At 37.8% G+C, this 18488-nt stretch overlaps 1 protein-coding gene across 4 annotated transcripts in view; it reads left to right on the top strand.

Annotated features, from left to right (window-relative positions):
- Positions 1-15581, top strand: part of LOC5580128 (modifier of mdg4) — a 54380-nt gene extending 38799 nt beyond the window's left edge. For 2 of the 4 annotated variants that reach the window (XM_001655220.2, XM_021843562.1), the window contains exon 6: positions 14652-15581. In XM_001655220.2, the coding sequence (XP_001655270.1) occupies positions 14652-15058 (407 nt within the window). In that variant the 3' untranslated portion in view covers positions 15059-15581. Of the gene's footprint in view, positions 1-8131; positions 8753-14651 lie in introns of those variants that run through there. The other 2 variants (XM_001655218.2, XM_001655221.2) reach the window with 2 other exon arrangements.
- Positions 15582-18488: the final 2907 nt, after the last annotated feature.

The following is an 18488-nucleotide window of genomic DNA, read 5'->3' as shown; positions in this document are numbered from 1 at the left end:
ATTCTCTGCAGAGCTTTCTTCCTGGTATTACAACAGCTAGTCCATATTGGTACAGCATACAACATGGCTGGCCTGAAAATTTGTTTGAATATCAAAAGCTTGTTCTTAAGACAAAGTTTTGATTTTCTATTAATAAGGGGATAGAGACATTTTACATATTTGTTACATTTGGCTTGAATGCCCTCAATGTGATTTTTGAAAGTTAAATTCTTATCTAGCATGAGTCCTAGATACTTAACTTCATCTGACCAATTTATTGGAACCCCTCGCATCGTGACAACATGTCTACTTGAAGGTTTCAAATAAAGAGCTTTTGGTTTATGTGGGAATATTATTAGTTGAGTTTTGGAAGCATTAGGAGAAATCTTCCATTTTTGCAAGTATGAAGAAAAAATATCCAAACTTTTTTGCAATCGACTACAGATGACACGCAGGCTTCGTCCTTTGGCGGAGAGGCCTGTGTCATCCGCAAACAAAGATTTTTGACATCCCTGAGGTAACTCAGGTAAGTCAGATGTGAAAATATTGTATAATATTGGTCCCAAAATGCTGCCTTGGGGAACACCAGCTCTTACAGGAAGTCTTTCAGATCTGGAGTTCTGATAATTAACCTGAAGTGTACGATTTGACAGATAACTTTGAATTATTCTAACAATGTATGTTGGAAAATTAAAATTTTTCAATTTTACAATCAAACCTTCATGCCAAACACTGTCGAATGCTTTTTCTATGTCTAGAAGAGCAAGACCAGTAGAGTAGCCTTCAGATTTGTTGGAACGGATCAAATTTGTTACACGTAAAAGTTGATGAGTGGTCGAATGTCCATGGCGGAATCCGAACTGTTCATTGGCAAAAATTGAATTCTCGTTGATGTGGGCCATCATTCTGTTCAAAATAACCTTTTCAAAAAGTTTACTGATGGAGGAAAGCAAACTGATTGGACGATAGCTAGAAGCTTCTGCAGGATTTTTGTCTGGTTTTAAAATTGGAACAACCTTAGCATTTTTCCATTTGTCAGGAAAATATGCTAATTGAAAACATTTGTTAAATATATCAACTAAAAATGATAAGCTACTTTCTGGAAGTTTCTTGATGAGGATGTAGAAAATTCCATCATCGCCAGGAGCTTTCATATTTTTGAATTTTTTAATAATAGTTCTCACTTCTTCCAAATCAGTCTCCCAGGCATTTTCGAAAACGTTCTCTTGATTGAGAATATTTTCGAACTCCTGAGTAACTTCATTTTCAATTGGACTAGTAAGTCCTAAATTAAAATTGTGCGCACTTTCAAACTGCATAGCAAGTTTTTGAGCTTTTTCGCAATTAGTTAGTAATAATTTGTTTTCCTCTTTCAATGCCGGTATTGGCTTCTGAGGTTTTTTCAAGATTTTAGATAATTTCCAAAAGGGCTTAGAGCCGGGGTCCAATTGAGAAATTTTATTTTGAAAATTTTTGTTTCTTAAATCTGCAAAACGTTTCTTGATTTCTTTCTGCAAATCCTGCCATATAATTTTCATAGCAGGATCACGAGTGCGTTGAAATTGCCTTCTCCTCACGTTTTTAAGACGGATGAGAGTATCTTCATTGTTTGATTTCAACATTAGCTGAGAGACGCTCCGTCGAAGCTTTTCATTGTTTTTCGCTGAACGAGATAATTAGTCTAAGTGTTTAGTTTAAGTTTTATTTCCTGACTATTTGTTTTTAAATTCATTCTTATTGTTTTTGACGTCACTGTACTTTGTTGTTAATGTTTGCATATACATATGTTTTAAGACATCATTGCACACTGGTCCAGGAAGCTAATTTAGGCGGACATGAGGTTTTCGTCAAGATATACTGGATTTAGAGCCATAGTTTATTCTGAGAATATGTTCAGAATTTTCAGTACTACAAAATGTACGGAACAAATTTTTTTTTTTACGGTGATCGCAAGAGTGACGTATACGCCAACTTTTTTGTTTTAACGAATCGTAAGTTGGTATGTTCAGCAAAGTTGTAGCAAATGATCATAAAAACAACTTTTCCCAACAAACTTTTTCTCGGTTTTGCTTCAGAGCTGAGATAATTAAGTATTTTTAATAAAAAATCGTTTTTTGCTCTTAAGTGTTTTATTTTTTAGTTTTATTGGCCTACTATGTTCTACAAAGTTTATATACTCATCATTTGCTACAACTTTGCTGAACATACCAAAGTTGCATTTCTTATGGTTTTCATGTTATTTGAGTTTTTCATCTTAAAATTAGCTATTTTGTATGCCTTGTATCTCAACTATGAGCACCTCAAAAAATATATCTTTCCACCAAATGATTTTGCAGTCTTTCAAGTACCTGTGAGCAAAATTTGGAGAAGATGATATTTTTCTATCTCGTTTAAAAACGGTTTTACTAATAGACGTTATGAGATAAATCCATATTTCTCGATTACTTTTTCAAATAGACGTAAGTAACTTTCAGACGGTTCTGAGAAAATTAATTCAGAAGAATCTTAACCTGTCTTCTAAAACTGTTTTAAAACGAATCACCTTTTTAACATTTTTTCGACGTGTACATTTCTTAAATTTTGCATACAATGAGCTCGCGATCAAAAACTATGGAGTTCCTATTATTTCACACAAGAATTTTATGACAAAATGATAAGCCGTTTCATTCAGTTATTTCGACGTTTTTCTACCAGTGTAAAATCGACTCAAGTAGTGTTTTGTTTTGATTCGTGGTTAAGTCACTTTGTCTCTCCATACAGCGGGGCGGCGAAAGTAGTGGTTAGGTTGCGAAAGTTGAAAATCTTACTTTCGTCGTTTTGTAAATCCGGAAATTAAACGTTCTAAAAGTGAAAAGTTGAGTTGGTACAGAGCGGTACGTGTAGAATTCCGCCTGCTTAACACGTAGGATCGATAAAGTAAGTTTGTATACTTTTTTGACTTGAGTCTGTATGAATAAGTTATTGAGATTTATTGAATATTCATACATGCTCAACTCACAAAAGTCATGGCTACCTAAGCATATCAAACCAAAGGTAACACGTGTATTTATATAGAAATGTAAAGTACATCGGTTTTCAGCTGTTTTCGATTAACTTGGAAGCTTCTGCAAGAAATTCATCGTCTTTTCCTCTACCAGTATTTAATCTATTCCTAAGCAAGATCACCGGGTTGGAAGTCAACATAAGCCGTATAAAACACATATACAAAATTTTCAGTCCGATTGAATTCTGTGGCATGATTTTCCCACAATCTTCTTATGGATTCCACGTTTCATGTTTTTCTTTGGTAATGCGGCATGCCGGACAACACCACTTCCGTGCAATAATTGTAGACGTATCAGTAAGTGTAACAGCATTCTAAAGGATCGCCACGAAAATCCCTCAAAGGAAGGTTAGGGCTGAGACTGTACGAACCTCTTCCAGCTGGTAGGAACTCAAATGGTCGTAACACGGCATGCCGTCGGAAGTAGATATTGTGTATTTCTTTCACTACTGGACTGCGAAGTGCGGCCTCATAAGTCCGAAAGTGTGAATAAAAGTGAGGGATTGCATTGAATCCTGTTGGTGTCTTCAGAGCACTTATTCTTCGATTTACGAAAAATAAGTCCCCCGAAGACACCTACCCGATTTGATTCAATTGCGTACTTTTGTTAGCGTTTCCGCACTTGTAATAACTTCTTTTCACGGATCTCAATCATTTTAAAAGTAGTCAACTTTAATCGGAAGATTAACGAGGAGGCATTTGAACAGTTTTTGTCAGAAACGTACTGTTAGTATCGCCAGTTCTACGATTGGTACATACTCTCTCCAACGGTGCAAAAACTACTTTCGCATGTAGTAATGTTGTCCGGCATGCCGCCAAAGAAGCATAAAAAATGCGGAATAAATCCATCAGAAGATTCTGGGAAAATCATGCCACAGAATTCAATCGGACTGTAAATTTTGTATATGTACTTTATACGGCTTATGTTGACTTCCAACCTGGTGATCTTGCTTAGGAATAGATTAAATACTGGTAGAGGAAAAGACGATGAATTTCTTGCAGAAGCTTCCAAGTTAATCGAAAACAACTGAAAAACAACTGAACGAACTTTATATTTCTAAATAAATACACGTGTTACCTTTGCTTTGAAATGCTTAGGTAGCCATGACTTTTGTGAGTTGAGCATGTATGAATATTCAATAAATATGGATTTATCTCATAACGTCTATTAGTAAAACCGTTTTTAAACGAGATAGAAAAATATCATCTTCTCCAAATTTTGCTCACAGGTACTTGAAAGACTGCAAAATCATTTGGTGGAAAGATATATTTTTTTGAGGTGCTCATAGTTGAGATACAAGGCATACAAAATAGCTAATTTTAAGATGAAAAACTCAAATAACATGAAAACCATAAGAAATGCAACTTTGGTATGTTCAGCAAAGTTGTAGCAAATGATAAGTATAAAAACTTTGTAGAACATAGTAGGCCAATAAAACTAAAAAATAAAACACTTAAGAGCAAAAGACGATTTTTTATTAAAAATACTTAATTATCTCAGCTCTGAAGCAAAACCGAGAAAAAGTTTGTTCGGAAAAGTTGTTTCTATGATCATTTGCTACAACTTTGCTGAACATACCAACTTACGATTCGTTAAAACAAAAAAGTTGGCGTATACTTCACTCTTGCGATCACCGTAAAAAAATTTTTGTTCCGTACATTTTGTAGTACTGAAAATTCTGAACATATTCTCAGAATAAACTATGGCTCTAAAATCAATAAATCTTGACGAAAACCTCATGTCCGCCTAAATTAGCTTCCTGGACCAGTGTGCATTGGGGCTACCACTTGCCTGTTGATATACAGGTATGTTCCGTTTTTATCAACACGATCGGCGATTTTCAGTTGACAAAAACGGAACCGTGACAAAAACGGAATAATTTTCTTAGACAAAATATTTTACAAATTTGAAATGAAAATTGCAGTTTTGTCAAAATAATACACATTTTCATCATATAAATGCACAGCATTGATGTTTAGGAGCTGTGAAGAGCATTAAGATTGTTCATTCTTATAGATTCGTAATAAAAGTTGATTGCAGACTCCTATCAATCAATATGATTTTGTAATAAATCATTAATAGTTTTGGTTTTCTTAGTTAGAATTTCAATAAATGTAATATAAAAACGATAATCACATAAATCTCCTTTGCATCAGAAAGTACGCCATATTTGTAAAAATAACTACAAGGAAGTAGGGCAAGCTGATCATTGTATTTTTTTAAAGAAAGATTAAACAAGAAACAACTTTTGTTTCTACTGTTCATCCTCATCCTTGTGCGTTTTTTTCTTGTTCTTCTTCTTCTTTATGGCATTACATCCCAACTGAGAAAGAGCCTTCTCCTCAACTCCGCAACAAGTTATGTTGCGAAAGTTTTGCAAATTGAAATGAATACTTACGATTTCCTATGCTTTGAATTTCCAAATTTAACTGTAAAATGATTGTGGTGATATTTCTTTTAAAGTTATTACTACCAACTGTAGCATGTTTGTCGACCCTGACTTGGTTCACTTTTGTTCGTTGACAGCTCAGGATGGAGTGATTCATGCTGGCGAACCGGTTCCGCTTTCTGTTGCCGTTCCGCTATCATTGCGTTTGGGCCTTTAAGTTTGATCACAAATAGACTGGCAATAAACTGACCTTAAGTTCTAGTTTTTTGTTGAGTTAAAATAAATAATATTGAATACTAGTGGTCCCGTCAACCTTTGTTTTGCCATCAAGTAGGCTGCTGAAAAATGGCATGCAATCTCCTATACAAAACGACTGATAAATTTCCAAGTGATTTTTAGTTATTCCAGATAATTTTCCATATCGTTTCCTTCTCTCAAACACGTCAGAACACTTAAACAATGCAATAGTGAAATAATCATGTAAATCTATAAGGCCGGTTTTAACGTGTATAAACACTATTCCATTTTTATTTTTCACCTTCTATAATCTTGATATTAGATACCCATATTGATGTAATTCCGAACATGTTTTGAATTGGCCACATTTCTCGGGGCATCTAGAACCAACTAAAGAGTTGCCATGGTAGCCGATGGTGCTGAAAATGCTTCCAGAAGCATCATCTTTGGAAATATTGAAGTGGCATCCACATATTGATATGGTTCCAGATATATTTCTAATTGGTTACTTCCCCCAGGGCACCTGGAACCTACCATAAAGTGTTCAGTGCATCTAATGCTGCTGGAAGCATAATTTTGAAGTATGATGCCACTTGCATATAGCTCCGAATAATATTTACATGATTGGTAATACTAATATAACTGACCATAATTTCCGGAACCAGTTTTATGGAAATGTCCATATTTCTGAAGATTTTCAACGAAGATTAATGCGTCTAGGAAAATTGTAAACATATGTTCAACTTCACACCGCACAAAAATACAAGCGACATAAAAAAAGCCATTTGGACATGACCTTGAAAAATCCGGAATATCTCCGTTGTCCGGTAGCCAATATCCATGGTATAGTTCCTGACCAAATTTGCTGTCGACTGTTTCCGGATGCATCGAATTTCATCAATTTTTCATAAAGTTATAAGAATTTGAAATTAGGTAAAATTATGCCTATCTCAATCATTTTGTCTATCCCCTGTAGATACTCAATATTAACAATATGTCGAATATTCAACTCTGAAGCTATAAAAAAGCATTTCAATTGCTTTAAAATAAGTATTTAGTTTATATTCGAAACATTTTGAAAATTTTGAAAAATCAATTTTTGTGTGTTGATAAAAAAGGAACAATTTGTTGACGAAATCGGAACGTGACAAAATCGGAGCGTGACAAAATCGGAACGTGATAAAAACGGAACATACCTGTAGTATAAACAAATAAACTATACAATTTTTCTACAAAAAAATTGCAACTTTTTCGATTTTTCCATTCAAAATTATCAACTTTAGAGGGTTATATCTCAGTCATTTATGGATCGATTTGAATGAAATTTTCACAGTTCTCCAGAAATAACATGAATTTAAATATATATTTCAATATATATTTTTATCGCTAGGTTACGCTAGCGGGCATGAAACTTTTCCCTTTGTTTTGCAGATATTTTAGAAGCGAATGTCATGGCTCGAATAAAGGTAGCCTACTGAACAATTCTACCGAAAACGCCATCTTTCTAAATAGTCAGGCTCCTGGATTATTTACAAAAAAAGTTTCATGTTCACTGGCTAAATTTCAAATCTGCTGGCAACTTTGCTAAAGACGCCTTCCACTTAGAAAGATCCAAGATCCTGAGATATCCGCAAAACAAAGCTTACTAGCGCAACCTGGTGGCGAAATTCATGGCTCAAATAAAGATAGCTGTTACTGAGCTACTGAACAACTCTTTCAAAGACCCCATCTTTCCGAGGGGTGATGCTTCTGCGATACTGATACTGAACAACTTTTCCGAAGACACATTTTTTAAGTGGTAAGGCTCCTGAGATATCTGAAAAACAAAAGGTTCATGACCACCGCATGCCAGCTTTTGATCTCCTAAACAACTTTATCGAACATGTTTTTTCGCGAGGGGTTTCATGTTGAACATGGAAACCAAGGCAGTTGTACAAAGTACGAGTGTGAACGCCGAGGAACCCGAACACTATTCTTGAAATAAGTGCTTATTTTTTCTTATGCTTCACTTTCCCTGAAAGTATACTTCTCTCCAAACACTTGTATGCAAGTCATTTTTAGTATAAGCATTATAAATAGAGGGACAAATGAATAGATAAACAGACTTGACGACAGATCACGACTTTAAGGTATATAGGTATCGCAATATTATTACAATAGTAAAAAAAAAATATGTAAAACGTTGTATACGCGATGAAAGAGTTTTGTAATACAAACTGTTTGTCGCTACTTGCCGAAACTAAATTAAGAAATCTTAAGTAAGAAAGAGTAAACAAAGAAAGTACAAGTTGAAAACAGTAATGATCTAAATCAACCTAGAAGATATAACGTTTCAAAAATTATTTCTCCCCCATTTGGTCCTTTTGCACTGAGCACTGTTTCATTGTTAGTTCCCCACGTAACCCGTTGCAAATGTTGCTCAATTTCAAACTAGTCAAACCAAGCTCCAACTTTCTTTCTCTGTTTCTCTTTCTACTTTTAGATATTGTAAGTACGAACAAATGGTCCCAATGTCAGATCTGTAAATTGGTCATAACGTCGGTCAATCTTTGGCGACACATGCGCACGCAACACACCAACCAAGAACCCCAAAAATGTAACCGATGTAACAAGCAGTTCAAGAACAAGTACAGCTTACGTGAACATGTGCGCATGGCTCACGAAAACAAACAAGCAAGCCAGCATCAACAGGATTCACTGCATCCACATTCACTGGGGGCTGGTAGCGGAGGAGGTCTATCGCCGCGAACGAGTTCCATTTCGATTGGTTCGGTGCTGGAGGGGAACAGTCCCGGAGAATCAGTTGATGCCCCTACCACTTCTGTTGGCCTAAGTGTTTTGTCCGAGGCACATCTGGCCGCGGCATCGACTATGAAACTTTTTTGATTTTAGGCTCCGATCGCTTAGTGTAAGACGATTTCTGAAAGTACAAACAATGAGTTTTGAAGATGCATAGTCTTAGGACAGACAAAACTCTGACCGCGGAAGTATTGGAGTAATTTCTCAACCACTAGTCAAACAGAATGAATAATGTACATATTTGCTAGGATACTTTTACGCTCTCTAACAGTGAATCTATTAATAAATAAATAGGTACATAAAATCAGTGATATAATGTATTTGAATGTGTTATTGCTATGTAAATATAATGTAATATTAAATTATCATTATAAATCGTAGTTATTGTTTGTTCATTAAAAACATCTATGTCAAAATTAATTAATCACTTGATTTTCGTAATTTTATGGGAATATATATTCGATCAAATTAGCATAATATTCAATTCTGCCTTCAGTAAATCAGGAATAACTCATAAGAAGCATAAAATTAGGGGTATGAGGTTTTCGGCTAATTCTCTACTTACAATTTTTTTTTCTCGGTGGACTTTTCCCCTTACCTTCTCTAAGTTGTCTAAGTTGGATATCCCCTTATACTAATTTTAATTTGATTTTGATAATTAAAAAAAAAACATCGAAAAATCATTCAAATAGCCTTATTATCCAATACTGAACGAACTTAGATTATCGAATTAATTAACTCATTACGCGTGGTAAAGATGGATAAATTATGGGTGAAATTATGAAAAAACATCCACGTGTCGGGCTGGGATTCGAACCCAGGATTCTTGTATGCTAGACGAGCGCTTTACCAACTAAGCTACCGAGCCACTTGGTGACCCAAGAACTCAGCTGGTTACAAGTTTGTGGGCTTCGTGGCCGTGCGATTAGTGTTACCAAGCATTTAGCCGCATCGTGTCAAGGAGTGTGGGTTCGATTCCCGCTTCAGTCCAGAAAACTTTTCGTCAGGAAAGTATTTCTCGATTACTTTTTCAAATCGACGTAAGTAACTTCCATACAGTTTTGAGAAAATTAATTCAGAAGAATCACAACCTGTCTTCTAAAACTGTTTTAAAATGAACCACCTTTTTCGCATTTTTTCGCCGTGTACATTGCTTAAATTTTGCATACAATAAGCTCGCATTCAAAAACTAGGGAGTTCCTGTTATTTCTTACAAAAAAAAATATTACAAAATGATAAGCCGATTTATTCAGTTACTTTCGACGTTTTTGTACCAGTGTAAAATCGGCTCAAGTAGTGTTTTGTTTTGATTCGTGGTTAAGTCACTTTGTCTCTCCATACAGCGGAGCGGCGATAGTAGTGGTTAGGTAGCAAAAGATGAAAATCTTACTTTCGTCGTTTTGTAATTCCGGAAAGTAAAGGTTCTAAAAGTGAAAAATCGAGTTGGTTCAGAGCAAAATGTGTAGAATTTCGTCTGCGAAACACGTAGAATCGATAAAGTAAGTTTATATACTTTTTTGACTTGAGTCTGTTTGAATAAGTTTTCGAGATTTTGATTATGGCACTGGGCGTTGCATGCTAGTCCGTTGTCTAGTGTGGTGCTTCCTTCAAAGGGCAAATCGTCCACTGGAAGCATTAACGTGTCGGTGTCTTTTTAAGTATTAGAAATCCCCACAGACCACGCAGACCCCTTTCATTTTATTTATTTTCATTTTAAACACGCGAAGAATGTTAAAAAATCTTGGGAAAAACAATCTTAGCAAGATATTCGCGGAATCTGGTGCAATCATGAGGGTTCCTTTCCTTAGAAAAATCTTCCAAATCTTGTGAAAACCTCGACAAATTTTAGGGATCCGCACATACACTGCGACCAATATTTGATCTATTGCAGTACCTATATTAGAGGAGGGTTAAGTCACTTTGTTTTCCTTATCCTGATTGCTGGATTCATGGTGGTGCAACATTCTGGGGGCTTCAGAGAATCCTTCAGATATTTTTACGCGACTATTCCACTTCAGGAATTCTGCTACTGATTTCTCCTGACATTGCTCCATAAATTCTTTCAGAAATTCCTTCAGCGATTTGTCAAGGGATGAGGAAATTTAAGGAATATCTCCAGAATTTACTCCATGAAATTCTAGGGCACTTCAATGTTACTACCTCCAGTAATTTCCACAGGCAATACTCTGTACATTTCTATTAAAATTACTATACTATTCCAGGGTTTACTCTAGTTTTTTTTTAGTCTCCACTGGAGAATCAGTTTCGACAGTATCCTACAATAGCTCGTCGAAGTAAATGCATGAAGGTTTATTCCAGAGTTTTAGTTTTTGTTTTCTCAACAAACTGTTCCAACATCGACTTTTTTATTATTTTTCCAGACATTGAGTTTCTTCAGAGACTTTTCGAGCAAATCTATTGAGTTCCCTTCCAGAAATTTATAAAAATAATTTCAATCTGAGATACCTTTTAAAGTTCCTTCATAACATTCTCAGAAATTCAAATTGTATGTTTTCAATTATCTTCTTAGCAATTCATCTAGGAACAGGCATTGCAGAATTCGTTCTCATTTGATTTAGAAGCACGATCAAAGCAAACGAAGAAAAATACCCCATCTGTACTGCCGTTATACGCATAATTGTCCCATGTTCTAAAATATGCACTCGAGAAAAACGCGTTTAAAGATTTTAACACATTTAAGCCTCGTATTGTACAGGTGTGTGGTAAATGGAATTAAAATCTTTACAACAGTATAAAGAATAGCGTGTTCATTAGAGTCAAGAGTGTTTATTATGGGAATAAAGTAAATTTAGCTACGAAATTCAAAGTGGGACTGTTATGCCTAGAAATACGGGGGTTTTGGTGAATTTCTACGCATAACAGTCCCACTGATGGTAGTGACCAATTATGTACTAAGCATACTGCTGTATATGACCGTTCTTACGCATAGATTGTACCGAAGGTAGAGAACGTATATCCTCAAGACTTTGTTAAGGCACCAAATGACGGCTCAAGTGACATGTGCCAAACGGAGCCACGTGTGGGGAAGTGAAAAGAAAACGATTTCACAGTTTGGGATGGAAAGCAAAATTTTCTGTATGTGGGATTATGATACATTGTATGAGTTATTGAATGAAAGAGTGGATGAGTGAGTTAGAGAGTTTATAATATGTTAAAAATTCATATATCGACTCTTCCAGATGCAGGCTTGACATGAACTCATCTGTGAATTCAAGGTTATTCTGCGAAGTAAATATTTAACTCAAAATTCACGACACAAATCTTCACAAGATTTGACATTTCTTTGGACTTGGTTTGCAAAATCATGATATTTGATACATCGCAAATGAAGCTTTAGAAACACCAACATATTTGCCACTTGTACCGAAGAACCAATTATCCGGAATAACCCAGTTTGTGGCCAGGTCACCCAAAACCTCTTAAACTATTCTTCTTTTGACTTGACTTTGACTTCATCAAGTTTGATATGTCGCAAGATAGGTCTCAGAACCGCCAATATAATGGCCACCTCCCCTGGAGAACAGGGTATCCAAAACAACCTGGCATGTTATCAAATTATCCAAGAACCTTTGAATTATCCTTATTTAGCCTTGATTTGGGAATTTATGTAGTTTGATGTTTAGAGGCCATTTCCTCAGGGAACCGGGAATTCGGAACAATCATATATGTGGTCAAGTCATTCAAATACATTTGAACCACCTTTAGACTTGATTTGCAAATTCATGAAAATTGATATGTCGCAAGCCAGGTTTCAGATTCGCCAATATAATATGGCCACTTCAACCAATGAACCGGTAATCGGAACAACCCAGCATGTGGCCAAGTCATCCGAAAACGGTCGAACTATTTTTATTTAGACTTGGTTTGCTAAATCATGAAGTTGATTTGTCGCAAGCCATGGACTCGAAATTAAAGTGGTTACTGATTCTTCAAGTGGGATTATTTCAATACTCCCCGTGATGAATCCGAAATTACGGTAAATTTTTAATCGGTGCCCCTGGTTCTAAGAACTAGAAAAAATTCAACTGAAATTCATTGAAAAATGGATGGGAAATAAAATGTTGATATTGAAAATTTCAATCAAATCTGACATCAGGCCCGCATGAATGATGAATGCATCCCGATAATACAAACACATAAAACAGGTTGTGTTCTACATGGAATGTAAAGCCAGCGTAAAAAGGTGTTCAAAACGATTTTTCCAAACACCAGCTAATTCAAAACTGCCTACTGACTATTTTGTTCGAGATCAGCGCAGCGAATTGTATAGTGTGACATTTATGCGTAGAAATACAGTAGTGGGACAGTTATGCGTGGAAATTCAACAATGGGACAAATTGACTTGGCTTGCTTTTCATTGAGTTTCCGAACAAAGTTAATTTTTGGTAAGTGTTTTCTAAAACTAAACGTAAAAATAAACTGTTTGATGACAAAAAGTAAAAATGCACGAAAAGTAACATGGGACAATTATGCGTATAACGGCAGTGTAGCCGTCTATGATCGGCAATGTATCGCAAGTTGTAACAAGTTTGATAAATAAGAGCTGCGAACGAGAGCCCCAAAGAGAGAGCGATGACAAAATCCTTTTTTTATGTCTTGTTTAGCAATGGGGGGCTAGGTGTTTTATTTTACTGGCACGATAAACAATCCCCGAGCATCGGATAGCAATAGTTTACCCCATGTTTGGAGCTTGTTTAGAGCGGTTTTCTCATGCTCCCGATCTAATCAAAGCTGTAGCAGTATACGATAAAAAGGCTCTCACGACATGCAGCAAACCATGATTGTTACCAAAAGCAATATTCTCAATTTTCGCAGGATTCAATCCCTGTCTAAGTAGGAAATCATCTAATATTGTCTCAAGGGCCTGGGAGTTCTTTCAGATATTCTCAAAGGTTGTTTCAAGACTTTCATAAGTTTCATCAGAGGTGACTAGAAATAACTTCCTAACTAAAAAAAACTTTTCGAAAACTTTCCCAAACATTGAAAATTATCTGAAGGATATTTTTAAGATATTCTAAATGGAAATCATGGGAGGGAAATCGATGGATGAATCGGTGAAAAATACCTGGAGCACATAAAACTATCTTGAAAACAAAAATCATTGGGAAAATTTCTAATAAATTGGTAGCTGAAAAACAGTTTATTTAGCTGAAAAAGTCTGGGCGCCCTATTATCAAAACAGTATTTCTCACATAGAGGCAATTCAGAGCAGATTTGTACGCTTTGCTTTGCGCCATTTGCCATAGAACAACCCAACTAACTTACCCATTTACGAAGACCGTTGTAAACTGATTGGTTTGGAGTTGTTAAGCGTCCGCCGTGAAATTTCAAAATCTTTGTTTGTATCAGATCTTTTGCAATTGAAAATTGATTGTCCACATTTGCTGTCGCTTCTTAATTTCAACGTACCTCATCGTCCTCTTCGTTCTAGTACTTTCATATTTCTCCATGGTGCTCGTACTAATTACAAATATAACGAACCGTTTTTCGCTATGTGTCGTTCCTTCAATCGTTGCTCACATGAATTTAATTTTCATATGCCCCGAACGAAATTCTCTCAGATTATTTCAGAGTCTCATCAAAATTCTTGTTGACCTCTAATCAAAGCAAATTAAATCGTTTTTATGTTAATATTAAGAAAATAAGTATATAGTATTAAGTTTAATTGTATCATTTGGATTGTATGTTTTTCTGTTGGTTCTAAAAGATGAGAAGGTTTTGCGCCCATTTGAAATAGAGCTGAGGTGCTCAACTCAAACGGGCTTTTCCCTGCTCCAAATAAAGAATAAAAGAATAAAAAAAGGTTGTATAAACAGCATTTTAGCTGAATAAGCTGTTATTCAGCTACCAATGTTACTTGGGATTACAATCACTCAAAAACTTTAAATATACCCAAACCCTCACTCATACTTTACATAAGAAAAAGAGTCTTTCTGTTTGAATATGACTAAGTTCCAAATTGTTAGAAGATACGTAACTCCTGATTCCAGTTAGGTTTTTTCATGTTTCTTTCCTCCTGTTTGGTATTGAAAATTCCTATTTTAGGACGCTCATTGTCTACCAGCCCTGATTTTGCGTAAAATAAAGAATTATATTTTCAACCATCTGAAATCTGAATGAACAATAAGATTTTCGAATCAATCACTTCATTGATAGTCGAATTATCTTCTATATCATTCCAGTATCGAACGTGACGGAGAACAAGCAGCTGCACACGTGCTGCGAGTGCCACCGACAGTTCTGCTCGATGAACGCCATGAAACGACACAAACTGGCCAAGCACAGTGATCACAAGGTCTCGTACAGTTGCGTGATGTGCAACGCGGTCTTCAAAACGAAATGGTCCCTCTCGACGCACAAGAGCAAGTATCATCGTGACAAGGTAATGGTTCTCCCGGTTAAGACGGAACTTCAATCCGATAGTACACCTTCTACACCTACCACCACAGCCATAATCAGCGCCACGACGACGGAGGGAAGCACAACGACGCAGACAGTTACGGTCCGCAAGCTCGGCCAGACCACGGTTACGCCGACCAGTGTTACCCGGAAGACCATCCAGATATCCCGCGGCGGCAGCACTCCATGAGGAAGGGTTAACCCGGTGGCCATTGCTGCGTCGACCAGCAAGCCACCGGAACGGAAACAGCAAACTTCGGACGCTAAGAAACTAGCTAAGACAACTAATCCATAGAGTTGATAACATTTTTCAAACGCGTATTCAACAATGCGTGATTTGTAAATTACCTAAGCCCAATTGATCACTACATATATAGTTTTTCCGACGAAGAAGAAACTCTGGCAGACAAGACCATCATCGGACGATAGCTTTCCACACACTTCCTTCTGTTGGATTTTGATTTTGTTTTAGGTTCGAACAACAAATCATTTTGAAAGTTTGGTCAAAAGACGGTAAGTTAAAATTGTGAATGCGAATCTAATGTATGTTTCCTAATGAATATTATTGCATATTGCATAAATGTAGTTGTAACAAGTAGTAGTGAGGCGGCTTAGTGATCTTTGTATTCTACGTCGCCGATAGAGTATGTTTCTCAATACAAATCAAATATTTTTAAGATGATGACTGTAGTAAAATGCTTGTGAATAAGAAACTTTTTGGTAAGTGTATTTATGTGTACTTTCATTTGGAAAGATAAATCCTTAAGCAACTCATCGCGAGGTAGGTATTGAAATGCAAGAAATTTCTTTCAGGTCGACCTTTCAGCTTTCCAACCTGGTTGAAATTACAAGTTGTATACTTAATACGAAATCCAGACTAGGAAGCTAATAACTTTTTAGTGACTTAGTCACTGGAAAGTCACTTATTTGCAACAATTCACTTTTTGGATAAAATGATCACTTAAGTTGCCATTTTTGTAATAGGAAATCAAACTGTCTAGAATAGAAGGAGTTTCTGGTAGATTTCAAAGAATATTTTTTGGGGAGAAGATTATAGATATAGGTACTTTTCGAAGAAATTTCAACAAAACTATTTCTGAAAATATATCAAAACCATCTCCACCGGTTTGTTATCCGACATTCTGGTGACATGCCCGGCCCATCGCAACTTTCCAATTTTTACGAGGTGGACGATGGTTGGTTTCCCAGCAGCTGGTGCAATTCATGGTTCATTCACCTTCTCCACGTTCCGTTTTCCATCTGCACTCGCCGTACATGATCCGCAACACCTTTCGTCCGAAAACACCAAGGGCTCGTTGATCGTCTGCACTTAGGGTTCATGTTTCATGTCCATAGAGGAGTACCAGTACCGGTCTAATCAGCGTCTTGTAGATGGTTAACTTCGTGCGATGGCGAGCTTTGCTAGATCGAAGAGTTCTGCGGAGTCCAAAGGTGGCACAATTTCCAGCAACGACGTGTTTCTTGATTTCTCAACAGCGTCTGTTTTCTACGTCAGGGGCGGCTGATCATCGTCCGAGTGCCAGAGAAGAACTCTAAGCTATACTGTGCACTAAGGCCCTTCGAACATTTAGGGGAAATGGTCCTCCGGAAATCTAAGGGGTTAGTGGCAGGCCCTGCAAGCCAGCCGTAAAAAATCAAGCAACGAATAATCAGTGAGAAAATACGAACTAGGACAATCGGTGAAGAGCAACGTAAAAGGTCGTAAAGGGACTAGCGATTGGAAGCTCGGTACGAGGAACTCTCAACTTCAACGGGAGCACACGTATACTCGCCGACGTATACGTGTGCTCCCGAGGAGGAGGAGTTCAGACCGACGATTGGAAAGTTCAGCGCCCACCGGCTGACGAACAAAAACGGCTTACCTACTTCCAGCACAGCTTTCCATACCGATACACCTAGAGATCTCCACAGCAGATAGAATCACAAATCAACCACGTTCTGATTGATGGACGGTATTTCTCCGATATTATCGACGTCAGGGCCTATCGTGGAGCTATCATCGACTTTGACCACTATCTGGTGATGGTTAAACTGCGCCCAAAACGTTCCGTCGTTAACAACGCACGGTACCGACGGCCGCTCCGGTATGACCTAGAGTGGCTTAAGCAACCGGAAGTCACTGCTGAATACGCGCAGCACCTCGAGGCTGCATTACCGGAAGAGGGTGAGCTGGATGAAGACCCTCTGGAGGACTGCTGAAGAACAGTGAAAGCAGCCATCAAAAATACAGTTCGACGAGGAATGTAGGCATATTCTGAAGGAGAAGAATGCAGCGCGGGCGGTCGTGCTGCAGCAAGGGAGCCGGCAGAACGTGGAACGTTATAAAACGGAAACTGCAACAGAAAACCCGCCTCTTTCGGGAGAAAAAAAAACGCCGCCTGGAGGAGACGGAGTGGGAGGAAATGGAACAGTTGTACCGGTCTCAAGGATCACGTAAGTTCTATCAGAAGCTCAACGTATCCCGCAACGGCTTCGTGCCGCGAACCGGGATGTGCAGGGATAAGCATGGGAGCATATTGATGGACAAAAGGTGGAAGCAGTCATTCGACGAACACATGAATGGCGCTGAGAGCACAGGCAATGAAGGACGGGTTAACGGAGGAAATGCCTTCGTCAGTACTGCGGGCGATGAAAAGCAACTAGCCCTCACTTTTAGGAAAGTTGGCTTCATCCAGCTCAAGAACAATAAGCTGCAGGTAAAGATGGTATCGGAGCATCACCCTTCCATCGATTGCGCTAGAAGGTGTTATGCGGAGAACCGGGCGTAACAGCCGGGGTACGATTTTTACGAGATCTAGTCAATTTGTTTGCTTCGCGGATGACATGGACATTGTCGGCCGAACATTTGAAAAGGTAGCAGACCTGTACACCCGCGGGATACTTTCGAGGTGGTCGACGAGTTCGTCTTCCTTGGATCCTTGCTGACGGCTGACAATAACGTTAGCCGTGAAACACGGAGGCACTTCATCAGTGGAAGTCGAGCCTTCTATGGCCTCCACAAGAAGGTGCGGTCAAAAAAGATTCACACCCGCAGTCCTCTACGGGCATGAAACGTGGACGATGCTCGAGGAGGGCTTAAGCCAATTGCAAGTACTTGGAGTTTTCGAACGTCGGGTGCTTAAGACGATCTTTGGCGATGTGCAGGAAAACGGTGTGTGGCGGCGAATGATGAATCACGAGCTCGCCCAACTCTACGGCGAACCCAGTATCCAGAAGGTGACCAAAGCTAGAAGTATACGATGGGCAGGGCATGTTGCAAGAATGCCGGACAGCAACCCTGCAAAGAAGGTGTTCGCTTCGGATCCGGTTGGTACAAGAAGGCGTGGCGATCGTGGGGCAGAACCGAGGATGGAGAGATGCGGCCACGAACCGAGTATTGTGGCGTGAAATTGTTCATTCAGTGTTATCTGTTTAGATGTTAACTAAATGAATGAATTACTATTGAAACAGTTTGGATTAACCTGAGGAGTGTGGAATCATATTCTAGTGATTATTACATAGTTTTCGTCTAATTCGGTGTCTCAAGTTCGTCGAAAATAAATGTAGGAGTTAATTTGCTGTGATATCCTCACCAAACGCCATAAGGAAACAATGTGAAG

The sequence above is a fragment of the Aedes aegypti genome, chromosome 1, assembly GCF_002204515.2.
Source record: "Aedes aegypti strain LVP_AGWG chromosome 1, AaegL5.0 Primary Assembly, whole genome shotgun sequence".
Classification (NCBI taxonomy): Eukaryota; Metazoa; Arthropoda; class Insecta; order Diptera; family Culicidae; genus Aedes; species Aedes aegypti.
Note: the sequence above shows the minus strand (reverse complement) of the source record. Positions and strands in the feature narration are given on the sequence as shown.